The 14495-nt window shown below is 45.1% G+C and overlaps 1 protein-coding gene across 12 annotated transcripts in view; it reads right to left on the bottom strand.

Moving 5' to 3' along the window:
* Positions 1-14495, bottom strand: part of Cryzl2 (crystallin zeta like 2) — a 64112-nt gene that overhangs the window by 30310 nt on the left and 19307 nt on the right. For 11 of the 12 annotated variants that reach the window (XR_005492221.2, XM_039090480.2, XM_039090474.2 and 8 more), the window contains 2 exons: positions 12959-13140; positions 10488-10716 (listed from right to left, as the gene is read on the bottom strand). Coding sequence is in view for 11 of the 12 variants with exons in the window: in XM_039090480.2 (XP_038946408.1) it covers positions 10488-10716; positions 12959-13140 (411 nt within the window). In the remaining variant the exon portion in view is untranslated. Of the gene's footprint in view, positions 1-10487; positions 10717-12958; positions 13141-14495 lie in introns of those variants that run through there. The other variant, XM_039090484.2, reaches the window with a different exon arrangement.

The following is a 14495-nucleotide window of genomic DNA, read 5'->3' as shown; positions in this document are numbered from 1 at the left end:
GCTGAGATACCCACATAAGTAACTTCAGATACGGTTAGTCCTTAAGTGAGGACCTTAAGTTAGTCCTAAATGTGCTGGACCCTGCGTGCTATGCCAACTGTCCCAGTGATTCTGGGGGTTGAGACAGGAAGATAGCTTGAGCACAGTTGTCCAAGGCCAGCCTGGGTAACACTGCAAGCTCTATCTCAGTGGTTCCCAACCTTCCTAACACTGCGACCCTTTACTACAGTTCCTCTATGCTCTGGTGACCCCTTGTTGCTACTTCATAACTAGAATTTTCCTACTGTTATGAGTCATAATGTAAATATCTCATATGCAGGATATCTGAGACTCATAGCAGTGAGAGTAGGGTAATCATTCACAACCCACAGGATGAAACTATCCTACCTCAACAACTCGAACCTATAAAGTTAATGAGTGAGAAAATCATTTTGACCCTAGGATAAGGAAGGACTTCTAAAACAAGTCCTCCAATCACAACCATGAAACAAAATATGTTAGAGTAGACTAAATGTAGACAGAGGTAGCAAAGTATGACAGACCAGGAGTTTTCTTGAAACCTATCTGCTCAAAGACTACTTCAGGGATCACACCCTTCTGCAATCATGAGATCGGCCCCTGTGTTTATAAGTGCCCAACCTGAATGGTAACAGGATTGCCAGGTGGCCATCTACATGAGAAATACTAACAAGTATGGAGATGCTTGGTCCCCACCTTTTGAGGTGGTACCTTGCTGGGGGAAGTGCGTCACTGGGAAAGGGCTCAGAGGGTTTGTAACCTCACCATGATTCTGGTTCCCTCTCTCTGCTCTGTGATGGCTATTGAATATGTAACCTCTTAGCTTCCTGTTCCGGTCATGTGCTGCTAAGACTCCCTGCCATCACAGACTCTCCATCTGGAGCCAGAAGCTAAATAAATTCATTCTTCCATCAATCAGTTTTGGTTGTGGTCTTTATCACAGCAACATAAAGGTGACTGATACACTAGATGACTTAACACATCAAATTCCAGAAGCACAGATCACACAAAGAATCGCACACATTGGAAAGGAGACAAGGAGCCATAACAAAAAGAACTAGAAACCTGAACACCTTCTAAATATAGAGCATGTGGGTCTGTAAGTTTGTGAAGTGTTTCTCCTGGGTGAGGGGACACAGAGTTGAGGACAAGTAGGGCCACTATGTTATACCCCTATCCAAGTCAGACAGCAAATATACAGAAATATGCCTAAATGCATTAAAGTTAAGAAATGAACATTAAAATCATAAGATGCCTCTTTATGCCTTGTTATTTGGGTGAATATCAGAAATATAGACATTGCTGCATAGCAATAAAATGACAAGTAGACAAGAACTGTCACGCATTTCTGGGAGGGACAAAAAACTCACAGGGTCATTCTAAAGAGTGACCAGCCATCAGGATGAGTAAACACGTGGACCATAACCCAGCAGTCCTGCTCCTAGGAAAACAGTCCCCACAAAATAATTACACAAGTCCTTAAGTTTAGACCTATGAAGCTGCCTATTATCACACCTACTATGGTGTCATGAAATCACCCTGAAGGTTTATCGAGAGTGTGTCTACGAACCATGGTGGGTGTGCACCACATGCGTACCACTGCCCAGTTCTGGGAGACGATGGAGGACACATAGAAGCAATGGCGGCAAAATGGAGGTCTTAAGACAGCATGGTGTCCGAAGGTAAGAAGCAAATCAAGAGCATAGCAGCAGTCGCGTATGTTAAAGATAATGCACAAGTGCGGCTGTGTGCTTTACAAGGAAACACAAACCCACAGAAATACATCAGGCCTGCTGCAGAGAAGTGTTTGGGAGGAGGGGAAGAGTGAGGACGGGCAGTGGGGCGAAAGCACATGCACACGGGACCGAAGAAGGTAAACATCTATAGGTATACGGATATAACAGCAGAAGATGAGCCTTGCACAGTCCAACAATGAGTATGTGCTTTGAGAAGAGTCTGCTGGTTAAACAACCCTTCCCATTTGAGATTCTCCCCAAAAAAGCACACACAAAATAAATAACTAAAAATAAGCAGAGAAATCAATCAATCATGTCACTCTCTGGGCCAAGTGTAATCTCTGCTTTCAAAAACATCTGCACTGTGGGGCTTTGCGCCTTAGGAGACCTTTCCCTTGTGCAGACAGGCTCCCTGGAAGGAGGCGGAGGAAGTCGAAGACAGATGTTGGGACACTCGTTCCCCATGGCTATCTTCAGGTGACTCACGGCTGCATGGCTCTCTCCCTGTCAGGTAGAGCTGCTCATTCCCCAAGATTTGTCAGAGCCTCACAGTAGAAAGCAGATGAGAAAATAAGCATTGTTTGAGGTCGTGGTATTTCATCACTCAGCATCCTAGGGAAAGAAAGACTCCTTGCAAATGAATGTTAACATAGAAAAAAGCTGTGGCTTCAAATGCTGTCTTGTTTTAAACCATTTTGCATATAAATAAACCTTTTGTAGAAATGAATCCCATATTTACCTGGCTTGCTAAAGAGATAAAAACTATGTGGAAAGTTTAATCTCATTCATCTGTTTTTCAGAGGTGCCATGGCTTTCCATGCCCGGTTGCCACTTCTGTTATGATAGCAATTGCTTCTAGGTTCCCATCCAGAGCTGGGAACCAGAGAAGCCCTGGAGTCTGGGACCGAAAGGGAAGTGAAGGCAATGAAGTTGTCAGTGTGGCAAAGTTGCAAACCCTCCCTTGGAGGGCCGCTGCAGGGGTCTGGGGACACTGCCTACAGGCGGCTACAAACAAGTACAACTACTGGAGTCAGGCCATATCGGATGCAAAGTGTACCCAGAACATTGGTTCTCTGCCTTGAGGGGGATGAAGCGGTAATTAAATGTCTGGAGAGACACGCAACCTGAAATTTGAGGAAGGGAAAGATAATGCTTTTGTTTTAAGGTGAAGGTTCTGCTTTTGGAATTTTTAATTAGCTCATCAAGTAGGAATAATCAGCAGTACTTACAGCTCCCCCAAATATATCATGCTGATTCATGCCTCCATTAGCACCCCGCTCTTCCCTCCCAGCACTCTCCTGAGGTCTTTCCAACTGGAAAATAAACTCAAGGGCAGGACCAAGTCCGACATTTTTATAGACTGTCATACGGAATGTTCTCAGCAAACGATGAATAAAACAAACTCATGAATAAGTGGATGAATGTTCCCGAGACTGAGTGGGACTTTCCGTTAAAAGGCGAAGTGTTTGGCTAATGACACTGCTAAATTATATCCATCATGTCCTTACTCTGATACAAAATTATCTGACTCTTCTTTTAAAAGTCTTTCAATGATAGAGATACAGCTCAGTGGAAGGGTGAATTTCCTAGCATGTGAGAAGTCCCAGGTTCAAGTCCCGTGGTATCAAAAAAAAAAAAAAAAAAAAAAAAGGTTAATCATCACGTTTCACCAAAAAAAAAAGAGAAAAGGAGATGCAGACCTCATATAAACTCATGAAAAGATACTCAAGGTCACTGATCATTAGGGAATATAAGTTATGCTCACAAACAGGTAACCTTATACATCTACTATGAAAGTCTCTAAAATTAAACAACTGATACTAATGTTAAGTGTCAACAAATACAAAACAACTCCAACCCTTGGGCATTATTGGTAGAGAACACAAAATGGCCCAGACACTCTGGAAAATGGTTGGTTTAAAAGTCCAACATAGTATTAGGAAATAGGTAGAAGCAAAATCCCAAAATGTTAGAACAGAAATCCAACTTCCAGCCTACATATCTACCCGAGCACTATTTTCTAGTCCAGAATGCCCTGATCTCAGGAAACCTAGAGGCCATGTGGCCTTAATAGGAATGGCATAAGGTGGCTTTGTCTTCAAAAATCATGGGAGATGGAGGCTGAAGCAGAATTGCTTCTGAATAACAGAAACAAAGAGAAAGAGATTCTGGGGTCCTCAAGCCTGTTCTTTTCTTAAAGGCATCACACAGCTGCTCCTTTTAGAACTAGGCATAAGTTTCTTTAGAAGCAACTGAAATCAAATCCTGTCCCTATGTCATTCTTGCTTAACAGCTTTATTTGGATACCAGTGGAGATGAGGAGAAATAGCAAAGCCAATTAAGTATCTATGTAAATGTTTTAACATTAAAGGTAGACTTAGCATATATCCTAGAAAATTCTACCCTAAAATAAATAGTCATATTTCTACACGTACATGAATATTAGTCAAACCTGAAAACAATCCCGTGTCCATTGATTGACAACTGAATAAACAGGCTGTGATATATCCATCCAACAAAATATCACTTGGCTTCTTTATAATAAAGTTTCCACTTAAAAAGAGAAGGAAATACCAGTCCACGACAAAAGGGACTGAACTACTGATGCATTTAATCTGGATGAACTTCCAAAGAATTATACAAAGTTAAAGAATATAAAATTATGGGGCCTGGAAAGAGGGCTGGGCAATTAAGGGCACTGGCTGCTCTTCCAGAGGTCCTGGGTTCAACATCTAGAACCCACATGGCACCCTAAAACCAACTGTGATGACTCTAGTCACAGAGGATCTGATGCCCTCTGTTCTCTGAGGGCACCAAGCATACATGTGATGCACAGACATACATGCACTTTGTGGTAGTTTGAATAGATTTGGCCTCCCAGGGACTCACGTGTTTGAATGCTTAGCCCATGATGGGTGGCACTGTTAGGATATGTAGCCTTATTGGAGGAAATGTGCATTATGGGGTAGGGATTTAAGGCCTCCTCCTATGCTCAAGCTCCACCCAGCACGGAAGATAGTCCCCTCCTGGCTGCCTGCAGAACACAGTCTCCTTCTGCTGCCTTTGAATTAAGATGTAGAATTCTTGACTCCTCTAGCACCATGTCTGCCCAAACACTGTCATGCTTCTGCCATGATGATAGTGGACTGAACCCCTGAAACTGTAAGCTAACCCCAATTAAATGTTTTATGGATAAAAGTTGCCTTGGTCACGGCAACAAAACCCAATAAAACCCAAACTAAGACACAGTTAAAATATCCGCACACATAAAACAGAAATTTAAAAGTAAAATATATGAATAAACAAAAAATAATCCAACAGCAAAAGGCCATGGACTATGTGACTCATTGATATGATATTCTAGAAAAGCCCAAATTGTAGGGAGAGAAAACAGATGGGTGATTGCTAGGGGCTATGGAGGGTGGATTACAAGGGGGCACATGAAACAAATTGTATCTTGATTTTATGGGTGGCTACATAACTGTATTTGTTCATGAGACTCAGAGAATTATCTGGATATGGTAACATTCAGCTGCTAGGGAGACTGTGGCAAGAGGGTCTCTTCAACTGAAGAGCTCAAAGTCAGACTGGGTGACATAGCAACAGAGCCTAATTCCTTAGAAATGAAGCCTCCTTAAAGACGCTTCTCTCAATCATGCCATCCTTCCAAGATTCGGAGATCCTTGGAGAAGAGGGGGCAGAAAGACTGTAAGAGGGGTTAGGGGGATGTTGGCCTGGAAACCAGGAAAAGGAATAACATTTGAAATGTAAATAAGAAATACCCAAGTTAATAAAGATGGGAAAAAAAAAAGACTGTAAGAGGCAGAGGGGACAACGTCAAGGAGACAGTGTTTCCCAGACACAACAGAACAGATGCACTGATGAACTCACAGAAATGGGGACGGTGTGCACAAGACCTGCACAGGCTGAAGCCAGACACAATTTCAGAATGGAGGAGGGACTGTGGGCTTTAAGTCCCTCCCCTAGCTGAGAAGTTATTTGCACTGTATTGCTGCTGGGAGAAGGAAAGTCCGTTTTCTTCTACTGAGTGATACCTGGTGTATACTACAAGGCCAGCCCCACTCCCAGGAGTAGTCAGCTAACACGAACTGGATTCAATGGGTGTTAAGGGGGTAGGGAGCAGAGGATAAGAGTGAATATGAAGTTGGGTAGGTGGAAAGGTGGGGGAAGATCTGGGAGAAGTTGGGGGAAAGGGAGATAAATATGATCTAATATATATTTTTGAAATTCTCAAAGACTAAATAAAGAAGACATTGCTTAAAAAAATAGAATGCTCTCTTTTGTGTGACGCTATCCAGGCAGTTAACCACGTCAAGATGAAGCTGAAAGTCTCTTCCCTAGTCACTAGTCACAGAAACCCATTAAATGGATGGCGAACATAAACTTCATCCTCTCTACCGAGGCATGGCCACAGAAGTAGCTACTGATGCTCTGGGTGAAGGGCGAAAGAAACAGTTGGGTACCAAATCAGTGGTGGGAACGACAAACATGGTTCTCCCATTAAAGCAAGGTGTCCTGACCCATGGCAGTGTGCACCTGCTGTCGAGTAAGGACATTCTAGTTATAGATCAGGATAACTAGAGAAAGGAAAGCACAAGACTGCTCAGGGCTGCACTGTGGATGCCAAGCTGAGTGTTCTCAACTTGGTTATTATTTTTAAAAAGGGAGGGGGGGGTAGATATACCTGGACTGACAGACACTACTGTGCCTCAAGGGTGGAGGCCCAAAAGAGCCAGCAGCATTCCAAAGCTTTTCAGTCCCTCTACAATAGACGGCGTCCACAACATGTTGTCAGCAAGCCCTTAAACAAAGACAGTAAGGAGCCCAGGACTAAATCCCCAAGATGCAGCATCTCGTCACTCCACATGTCCTGCAGCACAAGTGCCCTGGAGAAGTGTGAACAACACACTAAGAAGAATGAGGAGGAGGCTGAAAAATGTGCTAAACTTTTAGCCAAGAGAATGAAAAACGCCAAAGAAAAATGCCAGGGACAGATTGCCAAGAGACGTAGGCCGTCTTCACTGAGAGCTTCTACTTAGAAGTCTGAGTCCAGTCAAAAATAAGTCTGTAAGGGTAACAAATGATCAGAGTTTGAAACACACACACACACACACACACACACACACACACACACACACACACACACACACAAACACTGCACTGAAGATTGCAATTCCAGGGCTGCAAGGGCAAGGGGAAAGTGAGACTGACCAAGGAAGATGGAAACGGCATGGGGCTGTGTCACAAATCCTCGACTCCAGAGAGATACAGAGCACTGCTCATGTGGAACCTCTACGAAGAAGTCATGCAAAACAATCAGTGGGAAGAAGATAAAGCAATGTGCCCTCGTCTTCCATTCCTCAAAGCTTGCCCTACAATCTCCACTCCTCACTGCGGTACCAGGCCTCACGCTGTTCCTGGGAAAACAGAGGCTTCTCTGAGTCCATTAGCTCAAGGGTCTGCTCCATAGCTGCAGCAGCTGTAATAAGTACATGGAGGCCTTGGCTCTGAGAACCACCTCACTCCAGGGAACGAGGGACTGTCAGTGGTCTAAGGAGAGGAATCCTGGGAATAGCCATCAAGGCTATATGACTGCAGACCCCGCCCCCTCCCCGGACAGCATCCCAGAGAAGTGTGATGAGCAGTCAAGTGGCCAGGGGCTAGGGTGGGTGTAAGGGTATACTGGAGGTGGGGACGGCAGATCTGAGACTCTCCACAAACTGCGTCTGGATCAATGAAATAATCACTACCAAGTCTGAAGTCCTGTTTTTAAGAATATTCCACCTGTACAGAGGAACCCTGAAGCAAACAATGTCTAGTCATTCATTCTACTCACCTGGTGGCCTCACTTGACCTTTACCTAGGAACACTCTCAGATCTGTTAGATATATTTCAGGTCCAGCTTCATAAAGAGAAAAGACTGCACACCTCAGCAGTGCTATTCTCTGAACAGATCATAGGCCAACATATATGTAATCCACCCAGCACGGCACAGATGTAAACACGGCACCTACAGTAAACAGTTAAGTTCCAGCTTAAATGTAAAATCTGAAGACTGTGGTTCTAATCCTGCCCTCTGAGATCCTTCATAGGGACAGGAAAAGCTCCATTCTGTATTTTATAACAGTGCTCTCTTGGGCATTTGGAAGTTAGTAAATTTACTGGTTTTTTTTTCCCATAGGTATTATTTTATTTAATTTTCACAACCAGCAAAGCACATAAAGTATATTACTGCCTCACTGTAAATGAGGACGACAGAGTAGAAGATGTCTAATTTCCTCACAGCCAACATCTGAACTCTGGGGCTCTGGCCTCAATAAGTCAGTCAACATATACATGAGTGAATGACAGCAGCTGGAGTCTCTAGCTACAGACGTCACAATAGCACACAGCCCTACGTGGAGGTTGTGCACTGTGGGAAGGATGGCATTGAACAAGTAATTATAGTAAAGGGAAAAGGTATAAGGATTCAGCCTACTGAACAACCGACAGTGCAAAGGTTATTGGCGTATTAATATGAGCTATCAGGTCAACACTGTAAAAGCACCAAGCATTCTGACACTGTATAGATTTTATAAGTTCGGTGGTTATTTTTTAATCCCAACAGGTTTTGACAAATGCCGTTTAAATCAAAAATAAAGTTCAGTAAGACCAATTATCTATTTATTTACTCTTGTGGTTTTAGGCAAACAAAATGTATAAATTGTCATTGCTTAAGTAAATGCAAGAGTCCTGGTCATTTTGATTACAAGACAGTTCTTGCAGTCCTTGCAGATATTTCTGATAGATAACTGTCATACTATAGAATACAGTATGCTCTGGCTGTGGTGGCCCACACCTTTGATCTCGGCACTTGTGAGACAGGAGTGGCAGATGTCTCTGAATTCGAAGACAGCTGGGTATACATGGGAGTTCCAGGCAAGCCAGAGAGAGCTACATAGTGAGACCCTGTCTTAAAAAATAGTAATTTTCTTTAAAAAATACAGTATGTGCAAAGCCTCTTCTTAGTTCATTTCGAGAGAGCCTGACACGGTCATAAGCAGAGGGATTCTGGTCCCACCGGCTATCTCTGTTTATCAGCTCTGACACAACACATCACTTAGGCAGCTTTCTTGGCTTCTAAGCCCAAGTTCTTCGCCAGTAAAAACTGATTAAACAATGGGTAGAGCACAAAAGAGCTTCTTGGAAGATTAAATCAATTAATATATACAAAGTGCTTAGCCTCTGGTATCTCTCTAAACTGTCTGCCTGGTCGCAGACACAGACACCGAAGAGATAGCAAACGTGTAGATGGACTTGGTGTTGGAGAGCCTGGCTTGGAAGGCCACTCAAGAGCACCCACAGCAGCAGAGGGGGCAGATCCGGGCAATCCTTGTGAAGGCTTCCTGGGAGGTGGAAGGCAAACGGAAGCTGACAGACAGTAATTAGAGCTAATTTGTGTTTTCGAGGAAAGAGCAGCATGTGGACAACTAAAGTGATTCTTTTTTCCATGCCTCAGCAACACCGAAATCACATTACTGGAGGGAAGAGACCTTCAACTATCACCTGTCTCCCTGATCACCCTCTCCCTCTGGGTGACAGAAAGCCAAAGCCAGAAAGGGACCGAGAAGCTACCAAACTGGTGGTTTTCAACTCTTTAAGCCACAAAACCTTTTCTTAAAAGAAAAGTATGAATGAAAAAGTGAAAGCAAGCAGCTACTCAGACTTCTGAAGAAACGTGGTCCCAGAGGTGAGCTGCTGTGGTCTCCACCACCCACCCACATCCCTACCACAGCTCCTAAAGCATCGTCTGAGAGCCTCATACAATGACCATCTCCTTGGTAGAAACTGAACTTCCACATCCTACAGAGGAAGGGCTATTACTGAAGACAGCCAGCTTTCTAGCAACCAGCAGATCCTCTATCAACAGTCCGCTGCTTTCTTGATGCACACACCAGAGAGATAAAGGGCACGCACTGCTTCACACACAGGTGGGAGGTTGGTAATTCATGAAGTGGGGCACGGAGGGCCTAGCCTCTGCTAATCCACGTTTGAACAGGACATGGCTTTTTTTTTTTTTTTTTTTTTACATTAAAACAAATTAAGGGGGAAAGTTCTTAGAAAAAGAGAAAGGCAGGCATCACAGGAAACGCCTCACAGAGGCACTCACAGCCGAGCTGCATATGAATGTATGCAGTCCTGCTGGAGAGGAAGCTTGAGCCACAATTATGAGACTGTGGGGGACGAAAACAGGGAGTGAATAACCACCAGAATTAACTACGGTGACTAACGGATGGATTCATGTCTTCTAAGGCCCAGCACAATTCATGTTCTGGTCACAGTACTGAGCCGAGCTCATCAGGCTATACTTTGAGACATCTATATTTGAAAAAACCAAAGGTCAGGTCAAGAGCTTCCTTCTTGGGACTCTGTGTTGAAAAGTTCAAGGTTCAAGTCAACACTTGTAAATGATTTTCTAAAGCACTGTAACTTCCCTCCATCTGAGTCACCAGTGATTGACAGAGCCCTCAAATTCAGCTTAATCCTGCATCCATACTGAAAGCCAGGAGAATGGCAGGAGTCGGGACACACGGAAGCCTGTGACACTCCACTTAGCATGTGCGTCCCAGCACGCGGGATAGCATGTTGACCTTTTCAGTCCATAAAAGGAGGGTTTACGGGTCTCAGAGATAAGGCTGCCAGATTTGACACATTCCTTAAGTGTTGTCTCACCTTCTCCAGCTTGAAGACAGCACCAGTGTGTGGGTGGATGAGCCCTTGCTGGCAGTACTGCAGGGCTGTGGACATGCTCTTGGAAAACACTGCAAAGTCCTGGTGTTGGTAGCGACCCCAGTACAGGCCCATGGCAGAGATGTTCTTCAGGAGCAACAGGTTGCTGGGCACGGATGCGATGTTTCCTCCGGCGAATCCCAACACCACAATCCTGCCCTCCCACGCCAGGCTGAGGACCAGGAGGAAACAGAAAGGTTACGGGAAGCAACAGACAGGGCTGGGAGGATGGCTCAGCCTGTAAAGTGCAAGCCTAAGAACCTGCATTCCCATCCCCAGCACTCATACAAAAGGTCAAGCGTGGCGGTGTGCACCCATAGTCCCAGCACTGATAACAGGGCCCCTAGGCAGCCAGGCTGAGGTGGTGACATGGTGACTTCTGGGTTCAGTGAGAGACCCTGTGCCCAAAAGAATCAGGTGGAGAGCAACAGAGGAAGAGACCCAATCTCAACCTCTGGCCTCCACACAAGCAACACGGGCAAGTACACAGCCCCCAATGTGTACATGCATACACATACATCAGAGAGAGAGAGAGAGAGAGAGAGAGAGAGAGAAATAGGTGATTATATCCATCAAGATGGCTATTATAGTAAAAAAGAAAGAAAACACTTAATAGTAAATATGTGGAGAAATTAAGATCATCATGCTTTGTAGGTAGGATATATTTCAAAGTGGGGGGCTTACTATTATGGAGAACAGTATGAATTTTCCTCAAAAATATAAAAATATATTCATTAAAAAAATATTCCTGGTATATTTGAGAGAACAGAAAACACACCATGAGCTCTCTATGCACATCTCTGTCCATGACAGCATCACTTCCAAATAGCCAAAAGGTAAAAACAAGCCCAGAGTCCTCATCAGATGAAAGGATAAACTCTCTCTCTCTCTCTCTCTCTCTCTCTCTCTCTCTCTCTCTCTCTCACACACACACACACACACACACACACACACACACACACACACATATGGAATGGTATTCAGCCTCTGCAAGGGAAGAAATCCTGTCACCCATTGTCACAGAAGTGTCCTTTGGGACAGGATGCTTTAGAATCAAGGCTGACTCTTCAAAAGTGGAAGGATATTGGGTATCAACCAATGTCACTCCATGGGCTGTATGTCAAGACAAGTCAGCTTGAAGATTTGGAACTTAGGCAGCAAAAATAAGGCAGATGATGGAAACAAGGACACTTTAGGACTCCTTAAGGCATGGGATTTCTTTTGAGAATTCTGAATAATCTACAAAACCTCCAGAGGTTTCGGCAGCCCATTGTGAAAAGTTCCAGAGAGCACGGCACACGTGGGTCAGAAACAATGCCTTTGCATGGGGCTTTGACAGAAGAGGTGTGCATAGTTGTTCCTCTCAGGGTTTTGGGGTTTTGTTTTTCTTCTTCAGAAAGGAAATGAGAAGCTGTTTACAAAACCAGAAGGCAAGATGGAAGGATCGAGAGTAGGTCCACTCGTTCTCCGTTTCCTCCTCTGTGTCTTCTCTGAGCGTAGGACCAGCATCCTGAGTGATACCACACTCCTCCTCCCCGCTCAGGGATTCCTTCTGGATTCTACCCAGTGCTGACTGGATTCCTTCTGTGGGTAGGCAGCTCTTGCTGCTCTGGTTTTTCTTCTTCAAATTGAGATAAATTACAATGTGCAGATGCGAAAAATGAAAGCAGGCCAGGTGTAGAGACTCATGTGTGCTTACAAACTCAGCACTCAGAGGCAGCGGGATCAGGAGTTCAAGGCCAGCCTTAGCTACAGAGTGAGCTTCAAAACAGCATAGCAAATACCCTGTCTTAAGAAACCCAGGAGGAGAGGAAAAGGGGAGGGGGGAAAGAACAGGTGGGAATGAGGCTTGCAGAGCACACCAGACACCCTGGGGGAAATAGAGACTGGTAAGGTAGAACAGTCCCACCAAGTCTCCAGTGACACAGAGTTAATCAGACAAACCAAGGAAGCACACAGCTACTGCAGGACCAGCGCCATCAAATAAGCTTGTAGCTTGGTGCATAATCAGCTGGGGAATGAGGAACTACCACCTCAGCCACTCTAGCATCTGAACAATGATCTCCCCGGGACCCCACACCCCCATATATTTAATGCAGCCTAGTGGAGGGCCAGAGAGCTAGATTTAACACATGGATGATTTCTAAAGTCTCCAGTGTTGCCAACTAGAGAGTCTGGAGTCATTTTTTGAATATTTTCCAGTTGGATATTTTGTTTTTACTATATTTAAGCATTTCCTGATTTTCTCTGCTTCTGTTCCTTGTCACCCACCCACTCAGCTATTCTCGTTGACGCTGATGCCTACAGGAGACGTGAGCTGCAAAGACTGAGAGAAACCAAGCTGGGAGTCAGAGCTGTAGGAAGGTTCTGTGGAGCCCCGGCTCTAACCATTCTGGACAGAGCAGCACACGCACCTGCGGAGAGAGTCCAGGAAGACATCTCCTCCCACCATGTCAATGGCCACATTCACCCCACTGCTGCCCACCAGCTTCTTCACTGCATCCTTCAGGCTGCCCTGGCTGTAGTTCACGCCGGACTGTGCTCCCCTCTGCATCGCCAGCTTGCATTTCTCGTCGCTCCCAGCTGCAGCTATGACCTGAGTGAAGACAGAAGGTTCCCAATGAACCAAATCGTGTGGTAGGAGGGGCACATCCCACCAAACTAGACTCCAGCAAAAGCGTCTCTCCAGGAGCTCTTCCTGCCCAAGCGTTGGCCTTGATCCCGACACCCCCTCCGTGTACCCTAAGTTCTGAAGCGCACAGTTAGAAAGCAATGGAAGTTTTCTACCATGTAATGAGCACCCCACCATGAGCCACACAGTAAGGACACAAGCTGGACATCACACTTGGAGTCAAGAAAGCAAGATGAGTATGGCAGGCAAGGAGACAGGCTCCACAAGCAGGAACCAGAGAGATCCGGTCTAGATCTTAAAGATCAGGAAAGGTTTCCCAGAGAGTGGGCACAGGCTAGGGGGAAATTCCTGAAGTCAGATAGACCCGGGGTCAAAGCCCGGCTCTTCTACTCACCCGTTGCATCCCACTGTGGCAACTAAAGTTAAGTAAACTGTACAAGGGAGACCACGCAGTCGAGGCTCCCTTAACCCAGACTCCATACACTTAACCTCTGCATAGCCAGAGAGTGGCCCTGGGTCTCGGCTACCTCGTCCGTCAAAAAAAAGTCCTTCTAAAGTGAAATGGAACATGTGGAACACTGAATACGAACTTCCTGGGAGGTGGGGGTGGTGTCAGATAAGTTGCAGCTCTTGTCAGACATATGCAATCACTCATCCGATTTAAGCATCAGAGGAACATCACAGGGAAGGCAGAGTAACTGCCACTCCATTAGTGCAGAGGTACAGACTCAGGGAGAGGAAGCAACTGAGCCAGGATCTCCCAAGTAGTAGGTGGCAGAATAGCTCTCAAAGCCAGCAGTATCGCCTTACTCCAAAGCACGTGTCTGACTTTTCTCCTCTGTCCTCCTTGGGGGAAAACCATGTCTCAGGCCAAAGGCATATGACACAGACGTGTGGCAAGTTCAGGATCTAGAAAGTTCCAAAGCTGTCAGCACTGAAGCATCATCTAGAGTCGCCTTGTCAGTAAGAACACCCACCACAAACCTGCACTCGCGTAGCCGAAGGCGATTTTGGTTTGACTGTTAGTTGAGGGCCTTTTCTTGTTGTTTTGAGGAGGGTCCCTTGCATGGCTTCTTTGGGACAGGATATTGCTATGCAGTGCAGGCTGGCCCCTAGCTTCCTGTTCTTCCCCAGCCTTCTCATGCTTATGTAACAGGAGTATATTACATACCACCCTGGAGATACAGAAGCTTAATTTTCTTTCTTTTTCATTTTGTTTGTTTGTTGTTTGTTTGCTTTTTATGGTGCTGAGAACTGAACCCAGGGCCTTGCACGTGCCAACCAATTAACTGCTCTACCACTAAGTTATGCCTGCTAAG

The sequence above is a fragment of the Rattus norvegicus genome, chromosome 13, assembly GCF_036323735.1.
Source record: "Rattus norvegicus strain BN/NHsdMcwi chromosome 13, GRCr8, whole genome shotgun sequence".
NCBI lineage: Eukaryota > Metazoa > Chordata > Mammalia > Rodentia > Muridae > Rattus > Rattus norvegicus.
Note: the sequence above shows the minus strand (reverse complement) of the source record. Positions and strands in the feature narration are given on the sequence as shown.